Source organism: Salvelinus namaycush, chromosome 20, assembly GCF_016432855.1.
Source record: "Salvelinus namaycush isolate Seneca chromosome 20, SaNama_1.0, whole genome shotgun sequence".
In the NCBI taxonomy this organism is placed as follows: domain Eukaryota; kingdom Metazoa; phylum Chordata; class Actinopteri; order Salmoniformes; family Salmonidae; genus Salvelinus; species Salvelinus namaycush.
The window spans coordinates 50,204,974-50,230,811 of record NC_052326.1 but is presented as its reverse complement, the minus strand read 5'-3'; the positions used below and the strand labels follow the sequence as shown (position 1 = coordinate 50,230,811).

The following is a 25,838-nucleotide window of genomic DNA, read 5'->3' as shown; positions in this document are numbered from 1 at the left end:
TCAGCACCTTTCGCATCAGTCCAACCCTCAACCACTATGACAGTCCCCACAAAACCGGTCTCTGTAGCTTCAGGTTAGAAGTCACTCATAACAACAGGTCTAGGATCAGCTCCCCTTTTCTTCCCACTCCTAAACCATCCTTAACCATAGTCCATTACAGTGGGGAAATAACACTAACCTGACCCATGATCAGCGTGCAGTGAGGGGTGGGCAGTGACATGGGTGGGCATTGGGCAGGGGTGGGCATTGGGCAGGGGGGTGGGCAAGTCCATCCATGAGGCCCGGGGGGGGGGGGGGGGGGGGGGGGGGGGGGGGTGGTTGATGTCCCTGAGCCTTATAGGTTCTCCCCAGGCTGGTACTGGGGCTCGGTGGAGGTGAAGTAGTCTTCCAGGAAGCCCTGGAGGTACTCGAAGGTGGGGCGCTCCTCTGCGTCCTTCCTCCAGCAGGTGAGCATGAGCTCGTGCATGGAGGCTGGGCACTCAGCAGGGCAGGGCATCCGGTAGCCACGCTCCACCTGATCCAACACTTCCCGGTTCACCATGCCTGAAGACAGTGTATGGAGGGGATAGATAAATAAATAAAAGAGAGAGAAACACATTCGACAGTGTTTTTCTATAAAACCTGTTAAACTTTTGTATAGCACATGATTCCACTAGGAAATCAAATAATAGCTGAAAATAACATAGCATTCAATCCAACACCCCTCTAATATATATTAGAAATAAACACACAGAAAAAAGACCAACCCTTCACTTCCTTCTAAGTGCAATTGTATACAACTCCTCATCTTGGAAGACTGTTTAGTCAAAGTATACCGTATATGTAATCAAAGTATACCGTATATGTAATCAAAGTATACCGTATATGTAATCAAAGTATACCGTATATGTAATCAAAGTATACCGTATATGTAATCAAAGTATACCGTATATGTAATCAAAGTATACCGTATATGTAAACCTGCAGAAGCATTGTGTGTCAACACGTTGGTGTTTTATACCTATTGTGAGCAGAGCGTGTACTACTAAAAATCACTGGTACCTGGATATGGGACTCTGCCTTTAGTGGCCAGTTCAGTGAGCAGGACCCCGAATGACCAGACATCTGACTTGATGGTGAAGCGTCCGTAGAGTGCAGCCTCTGGTGCCGTCCACTTAATGGGGAACTTGGCACCTGGGGAAACAAAAACCTGATTGATGACACACTCTGATAAAAGACCATGGTAGCCAAAATGTCACTGTTTTAACTAGAATACATCAATACAAGACTATTTTCCTAAAACAAGGCTAGAGTTGAGCCTCTCTACAAATGGAAAACTTGACGGTTACTTTCGCTGTTCTAATTTTGCTGGTCTCCAGTGGGCCTGGTTGTGATATACATTGGTCCTTTCACAGAGTCAGAATTAGTACATTTTCCTGAAGTTATTTAGCCCCTTTATTACAATCACTGAAGTCACAAAGTCTGCATTTAACAACTTTAAAAACAATAAACACAAGTAATCAAGAGACCAGGTTAAGCAGAAGCCTCATCTTCTATGAGGAGGGGGCGGCAGGCTAAAGTTGTCCACTTTACACACCGAGACCAGTTGGAAAGAAAACCAGAATAAACAGAGGTCTTCCAAGACCAGGATAAACAGAGGTCCTCCAAGACCAGGATAAACAGGGGTCCTCCAAGACCAGGACAAACAGGGGTCCTCCAAGACCAGGACAAACAGGGGTCCTCCAAGACCAGGACAAACAGGGGTCCTCCAAGACCAGGACAAACAGGGGTCCTCCAAGACCAAGATAAACAGAGGTCCTCCAAGACCAGGATAAACAGGGGTCCTCCAAGACCAGGATAAACAGGGGTCCTCCAAGACCAGGATAAACAGGGGTCCTCCAAGACCAGGATAAACAGGGGTCCTCCAAGACCAGGATAAACAAAGGTCCTCCAAGACCAGGATAAACAGGGGTCCTCCAAGACCAGGATAAACAGGGGTCCTCCAAGACCAAGTTTAGGACACACAACTACAGATTTGGCCTTGACTGAAGCCTTGCCCTGTCTGCCAGTGTATTAAAGCCTAGCCCTGTCTGGCAGCGTACTGAAGCCTTGCCCTGTCTGGCAGCGTACTGAAGCCTTGCCCTGTCTGGCAGCGTACTGAAGCCTTGCCCTGTCTGGCAGCGTACTGAAGCCTTGCCCTGTCTGGCAGCGTACTGAAGCCTTGCCCTGTCTGGCAGCGTACTGAAGCCTTGCCCTGTCTGGCAGCGTACTGAAGCCTTGCCCTGTCTGGCAGCGTACTGAAGCCTTGCCCTGTCTGGCAGCGTACTGTAGCCTGACTGAAGCCTTATCCTGTCTGTCAGTGTACTCGTTGACTGAGGCCTTACCCTGTCTGGCAGGGTACTGTAGCCTGACTGAAGCCTTACCATGTCTGTCAGTGTACTCGTTGACTGAAGCCTTACCCTGTCTTGCAGGGTACTGTAGCCTTACCCTGTCTAGCAGTGTACTCGTTGTCCTCTATGAGGCGGGCCAAGCCGAAGTCGGCCACTTTACATGCCAGGTTGTCCCCGACCAGGATGTTGGCAGCCCTGAGGTCTCTGTGGACGTAGTTCATTCTCTCTACATATGCCATCCCTGCTGCAATCTATACACACACAGAGACACGGAGAGAGAGAGAGACACGGAGAGAGAGAGAAAATTCTGAGTAAAAATGAACAAAAGAGGAGAAAAACTTAGAATCAACTGAAATAAGACCATTATGCCAAAAGGTATTGAACATTGTAGCGTTTGTCCCACCTGAGATGCCATATCCACTAACTGGGGAAGACGTAGCAGCTTGCCCGTGTCACCTTTCAGGAAGTCCAACAGGCTACCTGTGGGAGCGACAGTGTTATCAGAATACTGAGAGAGAGAGAGAGAAGGCAGGAGAAAGGGAACACAAGAACAACGTGTGTGTGTGTGTGTGTGTGTGTGTGTGTGTGTGTGTGTGTGTGTGTGTGTGTGTGTGTGTGTGTGTGTGTGTGTGTGTGTGTGTGTGTGTATACACACATGAAGACCAGGCTGTACCACAGCCATGTAGTCAGCGATGATGATGATGATGATGATGATGTTTGCTCTACTGTTACCTTGGCTCATGTACTCGGTGACAATGTAGATGGGTTCCTCAGACACCACGGCGTAGAGCTGCACCAGTTTCTCGTGTCTCAGCTTCTTCATGACCTGGGCTTCCTGGAGGAAGGCCTCTGGGGACATGGTACCTGTCTTCAGGGTCTTGATGGCCACCCGCGTTGTACCATTCCATGTCCCTGTAGAAACACAGTAGCCATGGGTCAGAGTACCCAGAGTACCTAGCCAACGAAGCTAAAGGAGTACACAGGACAGCCCATGGAACAGACCCACGTTTCTGCCACAACCAACTACACAGTCCTTATATGAAGTTATAGTTGAAATACATGAAGTTGGAATAAAAGTGTCTGTTAAAAGACTATTTATTATTCATCTATACTTCAAAGAACTGTGTGTGTGTGTCTTACCCATCCAGACCTCTCCGAAGCAGCCCTGGCCCAGTTTGAGGTCGAGGTGGAGGGACTCCCGGGATATCTCCCAGGCGTCGCGGGCCAGGCCCTGGGTCTGAGGCTTCAGCACCGGACACACCTCTGTCAGACAGTGGCACAGTCCATCTGCATGCTCTGTGGTTCGGTACGGGAAGACAGAGCGAGGCATACGGTCACCGCCTAGACAACTGGAACTGTCCACCCTTGTTAACACTATCCACCTAGACAGTTGTTTTGGTTTTTTTGAGAGATTGGCACATCTGACAAGTGTCAGAAATGTGTTTGGCCTCCCGAGTGGCGCAGCCGTCTAAGGCACTGCATCGCAGTGCTAGATGCGTCACTACAGAACCAGGTTCGATCCCAGGCTGTGTCGCAGCCGGCCGCGATCGTTAGACCCATGAGGCGGTGCACAATTGGCCCAGCGTCATCCGGGTTAGGGGAGGGCTTGGCCGGCCGGGATGTCCTTGTCCCATCGTGCTCTAGCAACTCCTTGTGGCGGGCCGAGCGCATGCACGCTGACATCGGTTACCAGGTGTACGGTGTTTCCTCCGACACATTGGTGCTGCTGGCTTCCGGGTTAAGCGAGCAGTGTGTCAAGAAGCAGTGCAGCTTGTCAGGTTCGTGTTTTGGCGCACGCATGACTCTTGATCTTTGCCTCTCCCGAGTCCGTATAGGAGTTGCAGCGATGGGCAAGACTAACTACTAATTAAATACCATGAAATTGGGGAGAAAAACGGGTAAAAAGTTGAAAATAAAGACGTGTGTTCAATATTCTTATTGAGTTATTCTGTCTGTGTAGCCTGTATTCGGTTTCACTTTGATGTATTATTGACAAAGACACTGCATACCATGTAACAAAAATTATATATTTAATATATACAGTTGGATCGGAAATTATTGACAGCCTTGATAAAAATGAGCAAAAATCACAATACAAAATAAATCATTCAAATACTGAGCTATATTGTTTGCAAAAAATCTTGGGAATTATATGTTTTAATACAATTGATCATAGAAAAATATTTTGTTTAACAAGTAAACAATACCTCACCTTGCAAGGATTACAAAACTGAGCCTTTTTCTAAAACGTTTTATGAGGTTGGAGAACACATTCGGAGGGATCTTGGACCATTCCTCCATACAGAATCTTTCCAGAACCTTGATATCCTTAGTCTGTACTTATGGACTGCCCCCTTCAATTCAAACCACAGGTTTTCAATGGGTTTCAAGTCCGGAGACAGATAGCCATTGCACTTTACACTAGTTGGAAACGGATGTGAAACAGAACGACTGAATTGCCCAAACCAGGCCCTTGACTTTATACCATATTACAGTACATGAACAAATAAACACCAAAACATTCACTTCAAGTTTGGTGTTACTTGCTGTATAATAATCATGCTTGTAAGCATCTATTAACATATATGGTGCTAATAATGGGCTTATAATGCGTCACTCAGCGCGACCCTCACGGTCCGGCGGGTCACTCGGCGCGACCCTCACGGACCGGCGGGTCACTCGGCGCGACCCTCACGGACCGGCGGGTCACTCGGCGCGACACTCACGGACCGGCGGGTCACTCGGCGCGACCCTCACGGACCGGCGGGTCACTCGGCGCGACCCTCACGGACCGGCGGGTCACTCGGCGCGACCCTCACGGACCGGCGGGTCACTCGGCGCGACCCTCACGGACCGGCGGGTCACTCGGCGCGACCCTCACGGACCGGCGGGTCACTCGGCGCGACCCTCACGGACCGGCGGGTCACTCGGCGCGACCCTCACGGACCGGCGGGTCACTCGGCGCGACCCTCACGGACCGGCGGGTCACTCGGCGCGACCCTCACGGACCGGCGGGTCACTCGGCGCGACCCTCACGGACCGGCGGGTCACTCGGCGCGACCCTCACGGACCGGCGGGTCACTCGGCGCGACCCTCACGGACCGGCGGGTCACTCGGCGCGACCCTCACGGACCGGCGGGTCACTCGGCGCGACCCTCACGGACCGGCGGGTCACTCGGCGCGACCCTCACGGACCGGCGGGTCACTCGGCGCGACCCTCACGGACCGGCGGGTCACTCGGCGCGACCCTCACGGACCGGCGGGTCACTCGGCGCGACACTCACGGACCGGCGGGTCACTCGGCGCGACACTCACGGACCGGCGGGTCACTCGGCGCGACACTCACGGACCGGCGGGTCACTCGGCGCGACACTCACGGACCGGCGGGTCACTCGGCGCGACACTCACGGACCGGCGGGTCACTCGGCGCGACACTCACGGACCGGCGGGTCACTCGGCGCGACACTCACGGACCGGCGGGTCACTCGGCGCGACACTCACGGACCGGCGGGTCACTCGGCGCGACACTCACGGACCGGCGGGTCACTCGGCGCGACACTCACGGACCGGCGGGTCACTCGGCGCGACACTCACGGACCGGCGGGTCACTCGGCGCGACACTCACGGACCGGCGGGTCACTCGGCGCGACACTCACGGACCGGCGGGTCACTCGGCGCGACACTCACGGACCGGCGGGTCACTCGGCGCGACACTCACGGACCGGCGGGTCACTCGGCGCGACACTCACGGACCGGCGGGTCACTCGGCGCGACACTCACGGACCGGCGGGTCACTCGGCGCGACACTCACGGACCGGCGGGTCACTCGGCGCGACACTCACGGACCGGCGGGTCACTCGGCGCGACACTCACGGACCGGCGGGTCACTCGGCGCGACACTCACGGACCGGCGGGTCACTCGGCGCGACACTCACGGACCGGCGGGTCACTCGGCGCGACACTCACGGACCGGCGGGTCACTCGGCGCGACACTCACGGACCGGCGGGTCACTCGGCGCGACACTCACGGACCGGCGGGTCACTCGGCGCGACACTCACGGACCGGCGGGTCACTCGGCGCGACACTCACGGACCGGCGGGTCACTCGGCGCGACACTCACGGACCGGCGGGTCACTCGGCGCGACACTCACGGACCGGCGGGTCACTCGGCGCGACACTCACGGACCGGCGGGTCACTCGGCGCGACACTCACGGACCGGCGGGTCACTCGGCGCGACACTCACGGACCGGCGGGTCACTCGGCGCGACACTCACGGACCGGCGGGTCACTCGGCGCGACACTCACGGACCGGCGGGTCACTCGGCGCGACACTCACGGACCGGCGGGTCACTCGGCGCGACACTCACGGACCGGCGGGTCACTCGGCGCGACACTCACGGACCGGCGGGTCACTCGGCGCGACACTCACGGACCGGCGGGTCACTCGGCGCGACACTCACGGACCGGCGGGTCACTCGGCGCGACACTCACGGACCGGCGGGTCACTCGGCGCGACACTCACGGACCGGCGGGTCACTCGGCGCGACACTCACGGACCGGCGGGTCACTCGGCGCGACACTCACGGACCGGCGGGTCACTCGGCGCGACACTCACGGACCGGCGGGTCACTCGGCGCGACACTCACGGACCGGCGGGTCACTCGGCGCGACACTCACGGACCGGCGGGTCACTCGGCGCGACACTCACGGACCGGCGGGTCACTCGGCGCGACACTCACGGACCGGCGGGTCACTCGGCGCGACACTCACGGACCGGCGGGTCACTCGGCGCGACACTCACGGACCGGCGGGTCACTCGGCGCGACACTCACGGACCGGCGGGTCACTCGGCGCGACACTCACGGACCGGCGGGTCACTCGGCGCGACACTCACGGACCGGCGGGTCACTCGGCGCGACACTCACGGACCGGCGGGTCACTCGGCGCGACACTCACGGACCGGCGGGTCACTCGGCGCGACACTCACGGACCGGCGGGTCACTCGGCGCGACACTCACGGACCGGCGGGTCACTCGGCGCGACACTCACGGACCGGCGGGTCACTCGGCGCGACACTCACGGACCGGCGGGTCACTCGGCGCGACACTCACGGACCGGCGGGTCACTCGGCGCGACACTCACGGACCGGCGGGTCACTCGGCGCGACACTCACGGACCGGCGGGTCACTCGGCGCGACACTCACGGACCGGCGGGTCACTCGGCGCGACACTCACGGACCGGCGGGTCACTCGGCGCGACACTCACGGACCGGCGGGTCACTCGGCGCGACACTCACGGACCGGCGGGTCACTCGGCGCGACACTCACGGACCGGCGGGTCACTCGGCGCGACACTCACGGACCGGCGGGTCACTCGGCGCGACACTCACGGACCGGCGGGTCACTCGGCGCGACACTCACGGACCGGCGGGTCACTCAGCGCGACACTCACGGACCGGCGGGTCACTCAGCGCGACACTCACGGACCGGCGGGTCACTCAGCGCGACACTCACGGACCGGCGGGTCACTCAGCGCGACACTCACGGACCGGCGGGTCACTCAGCGCGACACTCACGGACCGGCGGGTCACTCAGCGCGACACTCACGGACCGGCGGGTCACTCAGCGCGACACTCACGGACCGGCGGGTCACTCAGCGCGACACTCACGGACCGGCGGGTCACTCAGCGCGACACTCACGGACCGGCGGGTCACTCAGCGCGACACTCACGGACCGGCGGGTCACTCAGCGCGACACTCACGGACCGGCGGGTCACTCAGCGCGACACTCACGGACCGGCGGGTCACTCAGCGCGACACTCACGGACCGGCGGGTCACTCAGCGCGACACTCACGGACCGGCGGGTCACTCAGCGCGACACTCACGGACCGGCGGGTCACTCAGCGCGACACTCACGGACCGGCGGGTCACTCAGCGCGACACTCACGGACCGGCGGGTCACTCAGCGCGACACTAACGGACCGGCGGGTCACTCAGCGCGACACTAACGGACCGGCGGGTCACTCAGCGCGACACTAACGGACCGGCGGGTCACTCACCATGATAGTAATAGACCGGCGGGTTACTCACAGCGACAGTAATAGACCAGCGGGTTACTCACTATGATAGTAATAGACCAGCGGGTTACTCACTATGATAGTAATAGACCAGCGGGTTACTCACTATGATAGTAATAGACCAGCGGGTTACTCACTATGATAGTAATAGACCAGCGGGTTACTCACCATGATAGTAATAGACCAGCGGGTTACTCACAGCGACAGTAATAGACCAGCGGGTTACTCACTATGATAGTAATAGACCAACGGGTTACTCACTATGATAGTAATAGACCAACGGGTTACTCACTATGATAGTAATAGACCAGCGGGTTACTCACTATGATAGTAATAGACCAGCGGGTTACTCACTATGATAGTAATAGACCAGCGGGTTACTCACTATGATAGTAATAGACCAGCGGGTTACTCACCATGATAGTAATAGACCAGCGGGTTACTCACCATGATAGTAATAGACCAGCGGGTTACTCACTATGATAGTAATAGACCAGCGGGTTACTCACTATGATAGTAATAGACCAGCGGGTTACTCACTATGATAGTAATAGACCAGCGGGTTACTCACTATGATAGTAATAGACCAGCGGGTTACTCACTATGATAGTAATAGACCAGCGGGTTACTCACCATGATAGTAATAGACCAGCGGGTTACTCACCATGATAGTAATAGACCAGCGGGTTACTCACAGCGACAGTAATAGACCAGCGGGTTACTCACCATGATAGTAATAGACCAGCGGGTTACTCACTATGATAGTAATAGACCAGCGGGTTACTCACTATGATAGTAATAGACCAGCGGGTTACTCACTATGATAGTAATAGACCAGCGGGTTACTCACTATGATAGTAATAGACCAGCGGGTTACTCACAGCGACAGTAATAGACCAGCGGGTTACTCACAGCGACAGTAATAGACCAGCGGGTTACTCACCGCGACAGTAATAGACCAGCGGGTTACTCACCATGATAGTAATAGACCAGCGGGTTACTCACAGCGACAGTAATAGACCAGCGGGTTACTCACTATGATAGTAATAGACCAGCGGGTTACTCACTATGATAGTAATAGACCAGCGGGTTACTCACTATGATAGTAATAGACCAGCGGGTTACTCACTATGATAGTAATAGACCAGCGGGTTACTCACTATACTATGATAGTAATAGACCAGCGGGTTACTCACTATGATAGTAATAGACCAGCGGGTTACTCACTATGATAGTAATAGACCAGCGGGTTACTCACTATGATAGTAATAGACCAGCGGGTTACTCACCATGATAGTAATAGACCAGCGGGTTACTCACTATGATAGTAATAGACCACCGGGTTACTCACTATGATAGTAATAGACCAGCGGGTTACTCACTATGATAGTAATAGACCAACGGGTTACTCACCATGATAGTAATAGACCAACGGGTTACTCACCGCGACAGTAATAGACCAGCGGGTTACTCACTATGATAGTAATAGACCAACGGGTTACTCACTATGATAGTAATAGACCAGCGGGTTACTCACTATGATAGTAATAGACCAGCGGGTTACTCACTATGATAGTAATAGACCAGCGGGTTACTCACCATGATAGTAATAGACCAGCGGGTTACTCACTATGATAGTAATAGACCACCGGGTTACTCACTATGATAGTAATAGACCAGCGGGTTACTCACTATGATAGTAATAGACCAACGGGTTACTCACCATGATAGTAATAGACCAACGGGTTACTCACCGCGACAGTAATAGACCAGCGGGTTACTCACTATGATAGTAATAGACCAGCGGGTTACTCACTATGATAGTAATAGACCAGCGGGTTACTCACTATGATAGTAATAGACCAGCGGGTTACTCACTATGATAGTAATAGACCAGCGGGTTACTCACTATGATAGTAATAGACCAGCGGGTTACTCACTATGATAGTAATAGACCAGCGGGTTACTCACAATGATAGTAATAGACCAGCGGGTTACTCACTATGATAGTAATAGACCAGCGGGTTACTCACAATGACAGTAATAGACCAGCGGGTTACTCACTATGATAGTAATAGACCAGTGGGTTACTCACTATGATAGTAATAGACCAGCGGGTTCCTCACCGCGACAGTAATAGACTAGAGGGTTACTCACTATGATAGTGGTAGACCAGCTGCTGCAGACTGCTGAACTGGGTGCGTGAGGTGATGTAGAAACCACCGCTGTCTAGCTTGCGTATCTTGTAGTGTTTGACGTTGAGACCTTTGGTGTTGTCGTAGTCCAACACGGACAGGCAGTAGGCTCCTGTGCAGAAAAATAGAATTACAAAATAATTTGATACATTGTCTGCATCATCTCTATGCTTCTGTGTGTGTGGAAGGAGTAATGTGTGGGTCAAAACCAGTTAACTTCAAGTTTGAATGGATCACCTGGACATCTGTACTAGTCATACTCCAATCAAGTCAGTTACGCATCTCGTGTTCCACACTACACACACCAGCAAACTGCATGTTCACAGCATAAACTACACCACATGACCTCATTACCCCAGAACCCTCAAACTCAACTCTGGACCTACAAGCCAGTTTCACTGTATTTTTGTCATTGTTCGGGGGAGAGGGACAAAGTGCCTCTTCAACCATTTGGTGGGTTCATTCCGTGTTCAAATTTACTACTTCACAATAGAAAGAGGAAACTTCAACAAGGAATTTGACAATAACCTAACAGTGCTTCTACTCCACGTCTAAAATGTCTGTCGCTCTCTGAGAGGTTCTTCTCACCCTTGGTGGTCTCGCTCTCTCGGACCAGGAAGGTGCCTCGTCGGTTCTGTAAACTCAAAAGGAGCCTCTCTGAGTCGCGCCGAGTTATTTTCCCAAAATACCACCTGTGAAAGTGGGCCAGAGTGAGTGAGAAAGAACAGTGAGAACCTGCCACTGAGCAAAGTGAAATTGCACTCCAAAAGCATAGTTGGGTCACGTATTCAGACCTCAAAAAAAGCGTAACGTCAACGAGTCCACGTTCCAGTGGTATTGTGTCGATCCAGCTTTATAAGCACATCATTTTTGGGGTGAAATTATACAGTGCTTATCTTTTCCAACATATTTTTGATTGTGGCATATAGGTGAATCTACAAAACAGATGGCCTGGGACATGGAGTTATGCCATCAGAAGGCCACTTTTGAGAAATGAAAATGCCTAACAAACTGTGATTTTGGAGGGAAACTGTCCCTTTAATATCCTTATGGAGGACCACTGAAGTACATCTGAGACCAGGGTATTTTACTATCCAGATGGGTTTCTCCATAATCATACATCTTAGAGAGAGTTTGGCCAATGTTATTAAAGCTGGACGCCATGCTGCTTCTTCTAGGGTTGCAACATTCCAGTAACAAAATTCCCAGGTTTGTCCACATTGCCTGATGATTACAGGAATCTGCCAACCAAAATTTCTGGAAAAACTGGGAATATTGGGAAAGTTAACAGCATTTTGCAACCCTAGCTCCATCACAGCATTCTAAACCCACGGCTGTTTAAAAAATAAAATAAAAAAAGTCTACATTTTATAACCCAACAAAAACAGGAAAAATCGAGATAAAAAAAAGAAAAGTTGATGTACTCTTCTGCTTGAATGGAGTCAGAGGGGGCCACATAGTTGCTGGGGATGTAACCGCTTTCTCCGGTAGTCAGAGACCGAGCCAGCCACCAGTCCCCTTCCCTGCAGCGAGACAGAGGAGAGAAGGAGGTGATGACAGGGTTATTGACTTGGACAACCAGAAGCCCTCCCTGGGTTCATTCAGAGTACTAACTGGTCACTCACATCAGATAGACACATTTGGCGGTGGTTGAAGCCTAAAAACAGCCCTGGGAGTAAACCAGTGGAGGACACTGTGTGCTCACACCATGACATTCATAGGATCAAAAAAGATCTTAACCTCTCTTGACTAAATAATAATAAAATTTTAAAAAACAGGGAAACCAAGTGAAAACAATGACAAAACGTATTTCACACACTGTCATTTTGCCTTTGTGTTCATAAGCACAAATGGTTTGGTTTGTTGTAGGTTGAGCTGACAAACATCACCTCAGCGCACACTGAAGAATAACGGGGTTGATCGGAAAGAGGAAAGGTGACGAGAAGTTAAGACAGGGGGATCAGAAAGGATTAGTTCACTGACCTGAAGCTGTACTTTCTCCTAAGAGAAACCATGAAGCGTGAGAGAGGGAAATAACAGACAGCAGAGAACATCAAAAACACACAGAAAGAAATGCAGCAAACAGCAGAGCACACAAGACCAGACCATTGAACAGTAGCAGCAACTAACGGTGGGTACACTGTGAGTGTGTGTGTATGTATATATATACACACACACACACACACACACACTCACAGTTGAAGTAAGAAGTTAACATACACCTGAGCCAAATACATTTAAACTGTTTCACAATTCCTGACATTTAATCCTAGTAAAAATTCCCTCTTAGTTCAGTTAGGATCACCACTTAATTTTATGAATGTGAAATGTAAGAATAATAGTAGAGAGAATTATTTATTTCAGCTTTTATTTCTTTCATCACATTTCCAGTGGGTCAGAAGTTTACAAACACTCAATCAGTATTTGCCTTTAAATTGTTTAACTTGGGTCAAACGTTTTGAGTATCCTTCCACACGCTTCCCACAATAAGTTGGGTGAATTTTGGCCCATTCCTCCGGACAGAGCTGGTGTAACCGAGTCAGGTTTGTAGGCCTCCTTGCTCGCACACTCTTTTTCAGTTCTGCCCACAGGGCTTTGTGATGGCCATTCCAATACCTTGACCTTGTTGTCCTTAAGCCATTTTGCAACAACTTTGGAAGTATGCTTGGGGTCATTGTCCATTTGGAAGACCCATTTGCGACCAAGCTTTAACTTCCTGACTGATGTCTTGAGATGCTGCTTCAATATATCCACATACTTTTCCTCCCTCATGATGCAATCTACTTTGTGAAGTGCACCAGTCCCTCCTGCAGCAAAGCACCCCTACAACATGATGCTGCTACCCCCGTGCTTCACTGTTGGGATGGTGTTCTTCGGGTTGCAAGCCTCCCCCTTTTTCCTCCAAACATAACGATGGTCATTATGGCCAAACAGTTCTATTTTTGTTTCATCAGACCAGAGGACATTTCTCCAAAAAGTACGATCTTTCTCCCCATGTGCAGTTGCAAACCGTAGTCTGGCTTTTTTATGGCGGTTTTGGAGCAGTGGCTTCTTCCTTGCTGAGCGGCCTTTCAGGTTATGTCGAAATAGGTCTTGTTTTACTGTGAATATAGATACTTTTGTACCCGTTTCCTCCAGGATCTTCATAAGGTCCTTTGCTGTTGTCCTGGGATTGATTGGCACTTTTCACACCAAAGTACTTTCATCTCTAGGAGACAGAACATGTCTCCTTCCTGAGCGGTATGACGGCTGCGTGGTCCCATGGTGTTTATACTAGCATACTATTGTTTGTACAGATGAACGTGGTACCTTCAGGAGTTTGGAAATTGCTCCCAAGGATGAACCAGACTTGTGGAGGTCTACAATTTTTTCTGAGGTATTGGCTGATTTCTTTTGATTTTCCCATGATGTCAAGCAAAGAAGCACTGAGCTTGAAGGTAGGCCTTGAAATACATCCACAGGTACACCTCCAATTGACTCAAATTATGTCAATTAGTCTATTAGAAGCTTCTAAAGCCATGACATCATTATCTGGAATTTTCCAAGCGGTTTAAAGGCCCAGTCAACTTAGTGTATGTAAACTTCTGACCCACTGGAATTGTGTTACAGTGAATTAGAAGTGAAATAATCTGTCTGTAAACAATTGTTGGAAAAATTACTTCCTAACCCGACTTGCCAAAACTATAGTTTGTTAACAAGACATTTATGGAGTGGTTGAAAAACTAGTTTTAATGACTCCAACCTAAGTGTATGTAAACTTCCGACTTCAACTGTGTGTGTGTGTGTGTGTGTGTGTGTGTGTGTGTACGTGTGTGTGTGTGTGTGTGTGTGTGTGTGTACGTGTGTGTGTGTGTGTGTGTGTGTAAAACAGGTAGAGACCATCCTGTACCCAACTCCCACATGGCCTGACCTGAAATTGATGTTTTGAAACAGTGCATTTTAAAATGTCTTCCTATAGTGAGCTATGAACTGTCTTCCTGTAATCCAACTCTGTTGTATCTGGGTATGACGTATTCTCTCCTGCTGCAACCAAAATACCCAGTGATGGAACAAAGATATTTTGGAAACAAACTGGCTTGTGTCTGTCAGAGTGATGCATTTGGAAAAGACAAACTTGAACTATTAGACCCAATCAACAGTAGAAGGTCTAGAATCAGGATTGCGATCATTAGGGCACACAACAGAAAACATTTTACAGCAGTAGTGCCTCGTTGTTTCAGTTTGTTTTCTTTGGTTTGGTGCCTAATGAACATGACCTGACAAGGTTGCCCTTGTAAGATCTGAAAACATTAGTAGTAATGTTGTACACAGCAGATGGGGCGACAGAAAGGGGACAGACAGTGTTGTCTGGCTAACGAGGAATTATGAATAAGTCAGCACTCACTGGGACTGTGTGTGTGTACAGTGTGCATGCTTGTGTGTCCACACGGTGTGTGTTTGGGTTTGTCTACGTCTGGATGAGTGTGTGTGTCTAGGTGAGAGTACATGGTGGACATGTAGTATCTCAACAGGAAGACGATGGAGTGGGCATCTCCTTACGTGTTGTTGATGATCTGCAGCCGCTCGCCTTTCTTGAAGGTCAGGTCCGAGGCAGTCCGTGATTCATAGTCATAGAGTGCCACAAATGTAGTGACACCTCCTACAGGACGGACACACACAAAATGTTAGAGATGGGAGAGTTTTGGGCTAACACACAAGCAGCTGAGGATTGGCATCTCTCAAGGCAAAGTACAGTATCCTTTTTTTGTAATACACTATATTCATATAGAACTACTAGTGCCTTCAGAATGTATTCAGACCCTTGATATTTTCCACACTTTGTTACGTTACAGGCTTATTCTAAAATTGATTAAATTATATTTTTTCCTCAATCTACACACAATACCCCATACTGACAAAGTGAAAAACAGAAATACTTTATTTACATAAGTATTCAGACCTTTTACTATGAGACTCGAAATTGAGCTCAGGTGCATCCTGTTTCCACTGATCATCCTTGAGATGTTTCTACAACTTGACTGGAGTCTACCAGTGATAAATTAAATTGATTGGACATGATTTGGAAAGGAACACACACAGACACACACGTCTATATAAAGGTCCCACAGTTGACAGGAATTGTCCGTAGAGCTCAGAGACAGGATTGTGCCGAGGCACAGATCTGGGGAAGGGTACCAAAACATTTCTGCAACATTGAAGGTCCCCAAGAACACAGTGGCCTACATCATTCTTAAAAATGGAAGAAGTTTGGAACCAAGACCTTCCTAGAGCTCTTCCTAGAGCTGGCCGCCCGGCCAAATTGAGCCATCGGGGGAGAAGGGCCTTGGTCAGGGAGGTGACAAAGAACCCGATGGTCACTCTGACAGAGCTCCAGAATTCCTCTGTGGAGATGGGAGAACCTTCCAGAAGGGCAACCATCTCTGTACCACTCCACCAATCAGGCCTTTATGGTAGAGTGGTCAAGGCGGAAGCCACTCCTCAGTAAAAAGGCACATGACAGCCCACTTGGAGTTTGCCAAAAAGGCACCTAAAGGACCCTCAGAAACAAGATGCTCTGTTCTGATGAAACCAAGATTGAACTCTTTGGCCTGAATGCCAAGCGTTACGTCTGGAGGAAACCTGGCACCATCCCTACAATGAAGCATGGCGGTGGCAGCAACATGCTGTGGGGATGTTTTTCAGCGGCACGGACTGGGAGACTAGTCAGGATCGAGGGAAAGATGAACTGAGCAAAGTACAGAGAGATCCTTGATGAAAACCTGCTCCAGAGCGCTCAGGACCTCAGACTGGGACGAAGGTTCACCTTCCAATAGGACAACGAGGCTAAGCACACAGCCAAGACAACGCAGGAGTGGCTTCGAGAGAAGTCTCTGAAAGTCCTTGAGTGGCCCAGCCAGAGCCCGGACTTGAATCTGATCGTGCATCTCTGGAGAGACCTGAAAATAGCTGTGCAGCGACACTCCCCATCCAACCTGACAGAGCTTGAAAGGATCTGCAGAGAAGAATGGGAGAAACTACTGAAATACATGTGTGCCAAGCTTGTAGCGTCATACCCAAGAAGACTCCAATCAAGTCAAATGTTATTTGTCACAAGCGCCGAACACAACAGGTGTAGACCTTACCATGAAATGCTTACTTACAAGCCCTTAATACCAACAGTGCAGTTCAAGAAATAGAGTTAAGAAAATATTTACTAAATAAAAAGTAACAGTAGAATTACATAACAATAACGAGGCTATTTACAGGGGGCACCGGTACCGAGTAAATGTGCAGGATACAGGTTAGTCCAGGTTGTAATCGCTGCCAAAGGTGCTTCAACAAAGTACTGAGTAAAGGGTTTGAATACTTACATAAAATGTCATTTCAGTTTAAATTTTTTAATACAATTGTAATAAATTCTAAAAACATGTTTTTGCTTTGTCATTATGGGGTATTGTGTGTAGATTGGTGAGGGGAAAAAAACTATTTAATACATTTTAAAATCAGGCTGTAACATAACAAAATGTGGAAAAAGTCAAGGGTCTTAGGCAGTAGGATAATCAGCTCTGTTGCCAACGCTTAAAAATTTGTCTGAATTCATTTCAATTTAATGTTTTTGCATTCACATCTTAGAATATTACATTGTTTTTTGCACCCTGCCAAAATAAAAACAACTACGGGAAACGTTGGGCTGTCTAATCCAATGTACATTTCCTGCAAAGAGATACCGGCATTTACATTAGGGCTGCCTAATAGTCCTTGATGGTCACAACATCTATAGTTTCTCAGCTATCCCTTTATAACGAGCACCTGGTTTCAACCGGGGAATCTTTGATTAGTTAATTAGATGCCGGGGGGGGCTCTAGCCAGCAGAAAATCCCAGAAATTAAAGTGCAACCAATCACTTTACAGGAGACGCAAAATAATGATTGACCATATGGTCTAGACACACTATAGTGTCATGTCAGGTCTGTGAGAGTCTTCGAAGTCAAACTGGAGACGGGCTTGGCACTCCTGGAGACGGGCTTGGCACTCCTGGAGACGGGCTTGGCACTCCTGGAGACGGGCTTGGCACTCCTGGAGACGGGCTTGGCACTCCTGGAGACGGGCTTGGCACTCCTGGAGACGGGCTTGGCACTCCAAGCAGATGTAGCCTTAAAGAAGGTTTTTCCATGATCATACCATTCCCATCTCAACAATACCAGTATGTTTTTCAGTCTTCACAAAAAGCAAACTTAGTACATTATATTTATTGTAATTCAATATTCGCTGTCAACAGATGTTGCAAATACACTAGTGGAGGCTGGTGGGATGAGCTATAGGAGGACGGGCTCATTGGAATGGAATAAATGGAATGGTTTGAGGGAAAGGTAATCCCGTTTCCTCTTCCTAACCTGCGCCAAAGGAAGTAGTCTACACAAACCGCCAGTACACTAGAAGGTGCTGAAAGAGAATAAAACACACGTCGGTCCCAGAAAGCACATTATATTGCAACTATAGCATAAAGCTAGGGGAAATAAAATGTGTTCACTGATTGCTGACAGCATAATCGTTTAATAGTTACTTCACCTTCTCGTCATAGTGTACCAACTCATAAAAACTGGTATTACAATAATATTACTGTAATTTGGCAGAGACTTTTTATCCAAAGCAACCTAAAGTCATGTGTTCATACATTTGTTATTGTATAGGTGGCCCTGGGAGTTAAAGCCACAATCCAGGCGTTGCTAGAGCCATGCTCTACCAACTTAGCTACAGAGGACTAGACATAGCGAATCAGGCAGTTGGCCACAAATCCCAGGTGCTCGGTGATAAACCCCTGAATCCCCTCCTTGTACTTGTTGCAGACTGCAGAACTTTTGCAGCACTTGCTTCCTCGCTCTGTCGCCATCAGAATGCAGTTGGCACATGAGAACATGTTTGAAATGTGATCACATGGCTGTTTGAGTCAATTACTTAAATTTTAAGCAAGACAGACGATATACACTTAACGGAAATAGCCAAATGGAAAGCTTTACCATCATAGGCAATCACCAGTGTGATAGTACCTAAAACAAACAAACATTCACATATTGTGCATCATAGCTGATATTCAGGTGGTTGGGCACTGCCGTTACCTGCCTGGCTAGCTAACTACATACCAATCGTCAGTAAGACCACTGTGTTGTGGCTGTATGTGTCCTATCGTGACCTTGTTGAGGTCCTGGGATTCTCCTCCTCGGCTTGTACCAGTGGGGGCTGCTGAGGGGAGGACGGCTCATAATAAATGGCTGAAACGGGGAATATGGAAGGGCATCAAACACATGGAAACCATTTATTTGATACCGTTCCACCTATTCCGCTCCAGTCATTACAACGAGCCCGTTCTCCCCAATTAAGGTGCCACCAACCTCCTGTGGCTTGTACATATATAGCTGAACAACCTGGCTATTTTTAGTCTTGGTTAACCCAGAACTAAAATACTACGTAATTTGGTCAGCTGTGTGATTTACACTGAACAAAAATATAAACGCAACATGAAACAATTTCAAAGATTTTACTGAGTTACAGTGCATAAGGAAATCAGTCAATTGAAATAAATTCATTAGGCCCTAATCTATGGATTTCACATGACTGGGCATACAGATATGCATCTGTTGGTCACAGATAACCTTTAAGTTTAGGCGTGGATCAGAAAACCAGTCAGTATCTAGTGTGACCACCTTCAGAAAACCAGTCAGTATCTGGTGTGACCACCTTTTGCCTCATGCAGTGCGACATCTCCATCGCAGAGAGTTGATCAGGCTGTTGATTGTGGCCTGTGGAATGTTGTCCCACTCCTCTTCAATGGAAGTGTAAGGTTGCTGGATATTGCCGGGAACTGGAACACGCTGTCGGATACGTCAATCCAGAGCATCCCAAACAGACTCAATGGGTGACATGTCTGGTCCTGCAGGCCCTTTCAGCTTCCAGGAATTGTGTACAGATCCTTGCCACATGGGGCTGTGTATTATCATGCTGAAACATGAGGGGATGGCGGCGGATGAATGTCATGACAATGGGCCTTAAAATCTCGTCACGGTATTTCTGTGCATTCAAATTGCCATCGATAAAATGCAATTGTGTTCATTGTCCGTAGTTTACGCCTGCCCATACCATAACCCCGCCATGGGGCACTCTGTTCAAAACGTTGTTATCAGCAAACAGACGGGTTTCTGACCGTCTCAGGGAAATTCTTCGATTGTGCGAACCCACAGTTTATCAGCTGTCCGGGTAGCTGGTCTCAGGTGATCCCGTAGGTGAAGAAGCCAGATGTGGAGAACCTGGGCTGACGTGGTTACACGTGGTCTGCGGTTGCGAAGCCGGTTGGACGTACTGCTAAATTCTCTAAAATGACTTTAGAGGAGGCTTATGGTAGAGAAATAAACATTAAACTATCTGGTAACAGCTCTGGTGGACATTCCTGCAAACAGCATGCCAATTGCAAGCTTCCTCAAAACTTCAGACATCTGTGGCATTGTGTTGTGTGACAAAACTGCACATTTTAAATGGGCCTTTTATTGTCCCCAGCACAAGGTGCACCTGTGTACTGATCATGCTGTTTAATCAGCTTCTTGATATGCCACACCTGTCAGATTATCTTTGCTCACTAACAGGGATGTAAACAAATTTGTGCCCAACATTTGAGAGAAATAAGCTTTTTGTGCATATGGAAAAGTTCTGGGATCTTTCATTTCAGCTCATGAAACATGGGACCAACACTTTACATATATTTTTGTTATATATATTATTGTATATTTTTGTTATATATATATATATACACACACACACACACACACACACACACACACACACACACACACACACACACACACACACACACACACACACACACACACACACACACACACACACACACTACCATTCAAAAGTTTGGGGTCACTTCGAAATGTCCTTGTTTTTGAAAGAAAAGCACATTTTTTGTCCATTAAAATAATATCAAATTGATCAGAAATACAGTGTAGACATTGTTAATGACTATTGTAGCTGGAAACAGCAGATTTTTGGAGGGAATATCTACATAGGCGTACAAAGGCACATTATCAGCAACCATAACTCCTGTGTTCCAATGGCACGTTGTGTTAGCTAATCCAAGTTTATAAATTTAAAAGGTTAATTGATCATTAGAAAACCCTTTTGCAATTATGTTAGCACAGCTGAAAACTGTTGTTCTGATTAAAGAAGCAATAAAACTGGCCTTCTTGAGACTAGTTGAGTATCTGGAGCATCAGCATTTGTGGGTTCGATTACAGGCTCAAAATGGCCAGAAACAAAGACCTTTCTCCTGAAACACATCAGTCTATTCTTGTTCTGAGAAATGAAGGCTATTCCATGCGAGAAATTGCCAAGAAACAGAAGATCTCGTACAACGCTGTGTACTACTCCCTTCACAGAACAGCGCAAACTGGCTCTAAACAGAATAGAAAGAGGAGTGGGAGGCCCCGGTGCACAACTGAGCAAGAGGACAAGTACATTAGAGTGTCTAGTTTGAGAAACAGACGCCTCACAAGTCCTCAGCTGGCAGCTTCATTAAATAGTACCCGCAAAACACCAGTCTCAACGTCAACGGTGACGAGGCGATTCTGGGATGCTGGCCTTCTAGGCAGAGTTCCTCTGTCCAGTGTCTGTGTTCTTTTGCCCATCTTAATCTTTTCTTTTTATTGGCCAGGCTGAGATATGGCTTTTTCTTTGCAACTCTGCCTAGAAGGCCAGCATCCCGGAGTCGCCTCTTCACTGTTGACGTTGAGACTGGTGTTTTGCTCCACCTACAGTATACATTGCCCACTCCAACCAAAGGCTAAATGACTCCAGTGTGTTCTCCTCACAACATACAGTGGCAAGAAAAAGTATGTGAACCCTTTGGAATTACCTGGATTTCTGCATAAATTGGTCATCAAATTTGATCTTCATCTAAGTCACAACAATAGACAAACATACTATGCTTAAACTAATAACACAAAAATTATTGTATTTTTCTTGTCTATATTGAATACATCATTTAAACATTCACAGTGTAGGTTGGGAAAAGTATGTGAACCCCGAGGCTAATGACTTCTCCAAAAGCTAATTGGAGTCAGGAGTCAGCTAACCTGGAGTCAAATCAATGAGACGAGATTGGGGATGTTGGTTAGAGCTGCCTTGCCCTTTAAAAAAAAACTCACAAAATTTGAGTATGTTATTCACAAGGAGCATTGTCTGATGTGAACCATCCCTCGAACAAAAGAGATCTCAGAAGACCTAAGATTAAGAATTGTTGACTTGCATAAAGCTGTGAAGGGTTACAAAAGTATCTCTAAAAGCCTTGATGTTCATCAGTCCACGGTAAGAAAAATTGTCTATAAATGGAGAAAGTTCAGCACTGTTGCTACTCTCCCTAGGAGTGCTCAATGGTCAATGGAGGTTAAGAAGAATCCTAGAGTGTCAGCTAAAGACTTAAAAGAAATCTCTGGAACATGCTAACATCTCTGACGAGTCTACGATACGTAAAACACTAAACAAGAATGGTGTTCATGGGAGGACACCATGGAAGAAGCCACTTCTGTCCAAACAAAACATTGCTGCACGTCTGAAGTTTGCAAAAGTGCACCTTTATGTTCCACAGTGCTACTGGCAAAATATTCTGTGGACAGATGAAACTACAGTTGAGTTGTTTGGAAGGAACACACCACACTATGTGTGGAGGAAAAAAAGGCACAGCACACCAAGATCAAAACCTCATCCCAACTGTAAAGTATGGTGGAGGGAGCATCATGGTTTGGGGCTGCTTTTCCTGGGGCTGCTTCGGGGCCTGGACAGCTTGCTATCATCGACGGAACAATTAATTCCCAAGTTTATCAAGACATTTTGCAGGAGAATGTAAGGCTATCTGTCCACCAATTGAAGCTAAACAGAAGTTGGGTGATGCAACAGGACAACGACCCAAAACACAGAAGTTAATCAACAACAGAATGGCTTCAACAGAACAAAATACAATTTCTGGAGTGGCCCAGTCAGAGTCCTGACCTCAACCCGATTTGAGATGCTGTGGCATGACCTCAAGAGAGCAGTTCACACCAGACATCCCAAGAATATTGCTGAACTAAAACAGTTTTGTAAAGAGGAATGGTCAAATTCCGCCTGACCGTTGTGCAGGTCTGATACGCAACTACAGAAAACATTTGGTTGAGATTATTGCTGCCAAAGGATGGTCAACCAGTTAATAAATCCAAGGGTTCACATACTTTTTGCATCCCGAGTGTGAATGTTTACACGGTGTGTTCAATAAAGACAAACGTATAATTGTTTGTGTGTTATTAGTTTAAGCAGACCTTGTCTGTGACCTAGATGAAGATCAGATCAAATTTTATGACCAATTTATGCAGAAATCCAGGTATTTCCAAAGGGTTCACATACTTTTTTTGCCACTGCATGGAATCATGTAACCAAAAAAAGTGTTAAACAAATCAAAATATATTTTATTTTTGAGATTCTTCAAAGTAGCCACCCTTTGCCTTAATGACAGCTTTGCACACTCTTGGCATTCTCTCAACCAGCTCCATGTGGTAGTCACCTGGAATGCATCCAGGCACTCCGCGTTACGTCGTGCATAAGCCCTTAGCCAGAATGAATAATGACATTTTGGATCTTCCTCAAACAAAATCAATAGAAAGGTACTGTACTTTGGGGGATGTATTTTTGGCATACACTTGAAATATGTATCCAAAATTTTTATTGAGAAGTATTTCAAAGAAATGTGGAACATTAACATGTTTGTTTTACATAACATATTTCCATCTGAACATTCCACAATGCTTTGCCATGCTAATCGCAGCCCAGCTGAACGTTCCAAAACATTTCCCCCTGCTGAAAGCAGCCCATCTAAACGTTCCACAACGTTGCTGAATGCAGCCTAAGAACTCCCTGCTCCACCTACCTGCCAGTGGTCCTCTGTGAGGGGAGGTGATACTGCTCGTGTGGTCTACTCCACCGAACAGCGCCAGCTCGGGGGTGTTGGTGGGAGCATGCCCGGGGTGGTGGCCATGCCTGGCGCCCCCTACGGCGGGACTCCTGTTGGGGGTCTGGGTCTGCTGGGTCGAGTTGAGGTGGTGGTGGTGCCCACTGTCCGAGCCCGTGCCAATGGTGCCATCGAGACTCAGTGAGCGCTGACCTGGCTCCTTGGGCTTGCTCTTGCCCGCCCCCATCAGCAGGCCTGAGAAAAAGAACCAATGATTAAAATCTCAAATGGATTCATTTCAATCTGGCTCAATGCAGTTCAGTCCTGTTTGATTCAATGCAATCACTCAATTCAATACAAACTCTGAATTGAATTCACTCAAGCTCAAGCTGGTGATTGGATGGAGAGAACCATCTCTTCCTGATGTGTATTTGAGTATCTGGTATTTAAATAAGTACTTTTATTTTAGTATTTAAATGGTTATTTGTAAAAAAACAAATAGTCTACCAAATTGTATTTAAAATACTATTTTGAAATACATGGGTTAAATGCATGGGCGTGTATTTGGGTCAGTGGATTTTAAAATACTTTCCAAGTGTATTTCCAAATACATTAAAATATTAAACTACTTGTCTTTTCAAAAAAATAAATAATGTAAAAGTAATTGATATTTGAAATAGTATTTGAACCCAGGTCTGGTTCTATATTATCCCTTTCCCTGCAACAGTAGAATCATTCAGCAGGGTGGTGTTCATTAGGAACCAAATGGAAGAAAACTGGCTGAAAGGGACTACCTGGTCCAATATGGCACACACATTTTCCATTGCAAAACATTTTGAAAACGTGACCTTATGAACACGACCCTGCTATTGAGTCTCCATTCAGGGTCCATTCATTGAGTTTCCTTAGAGATCTTCCAGTTTCAGTTGCTGGAGCCGCTTACAAGGCAAATACACCTTGAAAAAGTCAACAGACAGCGACGGGTGTTTGTAGATTCAAGGTCATATAATATGTTGATTCAACCTGGTATTAAATAAATACAGATCTACAATGTACACAATATAAGACAAAGTGTATGACAGCTCTGAGCGGAAACTTAGGCCCTGGCCGACATTGACAACAAGAATTTTATCATCGTCGGTAATTCTACAGTATTTGGTTTATCACCCCTGCATTTCAAATTGAATCCTATTCTTACAGACTCTGTTACAATCATGGACACAAACACCAGTTAAATTCTTCCCTCTGTACAACAGAATGAGTCACAATGGAAACCTATTACAGGCTAGATGATACACGCGCGCACACACACACACACGGCTAGTTCCGTTGTGTGCGGCAGTTAGTGTGTGTGTGTGTGAGCAGCTGTTCTTCTGTCCCTGAGAACAGAAGCTCTGACACACACACACCCCGTGTCTCTCACGTCTCGTTTCCAACACACTCACAGTGACTGTGTGTGTGTGAGGGGGGGGGGGGGGGGGGGTTTGCTTCTTCTATCCTTGCGGGGACCTAAAATCCCCAAATTACCTCACAAGGGTAGTAAAACAAGAAAAATTATCCATGAGGACAAAGGCTATTTTAAGCTTAGGGGTTAGGTTTAAGGGTTATAATTAGGGTCAGTTTTATAATTAGGGTTAGGGGGTTAGGATTAGGAGTTAGCGTTTGGGTAATTTTGAATGGAAATACATTGCAGGTCCCCACGAGGATAGAAGAACATAACGTGTGTGTGTGTTGACAGACAGACAGACAGGGCTGAGTGTGACTAACAGTGGGTGGGGAAGGAGCAGGGAACTAGGAATAGCTGAAAAAGGACTAGAGAAGGTAGGAGGTGCTGCAGCATCTAGGGTTGAGTCTGGTGTGTACAGTATGTGGGAGAGTTGCTGCAGCTTCTGGGTGTGAGGTTGAGTCTGGTGTGTACAGTATGTGGGAGTGTTGCTGCAGCTTCTGGGGGTGAGGTTGTGTCTGGTGTGTACAGTATGTGGGAGTGTTGCTGCAGCTTCTGGGGGTGAGGTTGTGTCTGGTGTGTACAGTATGTGGGAGAGTTGCTGCAGCTTCTGGGGGTGAGGTTGTGTCTGGTGTGTACAGTATGTGGGAGAGTTGCTGCAGCTTCTGGGGGTGAGGTTGTGTCTGGTGTGTACAGTATGTGGGAGAGTTGCTGCAGCTTCTGGGGGTGAGGTTGTGTCTGGTGTGTACAGTATGTGGGAGAGTTGCTGCAGCTTCTGGGGGTGAGGTTGTGTCTGGT

At 48.1% G+C, this 25,838-nt stretch overlaps 1 protein-coding gene across 1 annotated transcript; it reads right to left on the bottom strand.

Moving 5' to 3' along the window:
- Positions 1-334: 334 nt before the first annotated feature.
- On the bottom strand, positions 335-23,843 carry LOC120064659 (proto-oncogene tyrosine-protein kinase Src-like). Its single transcript, XM_039015283.1, has 11 exons — positions 23,576-23,843; positions 15,184-15,283; positions 12,069-12,167; positions 11,233-11,336; positions 10,607-10,756; positions 3,510-3,665; positions 3,102-3,281; positions 2,773-2,849; positions 2,467-2,620; positions 1,042-1,173; positions 335-543 (listed from the first exon to the last, which is right to left on the bottom strand). The coding sequence occupies exons 1-11, from the start codon at positions 23,841-23,843 to the stop codon at positions 335-337; spliced, it is 1,629 nt and encodes a 542-aa protein (XP_038871211.1).
- Between the last annotated feature and the right edge of the window lie 1,995 nt (positions 23,844-25,838).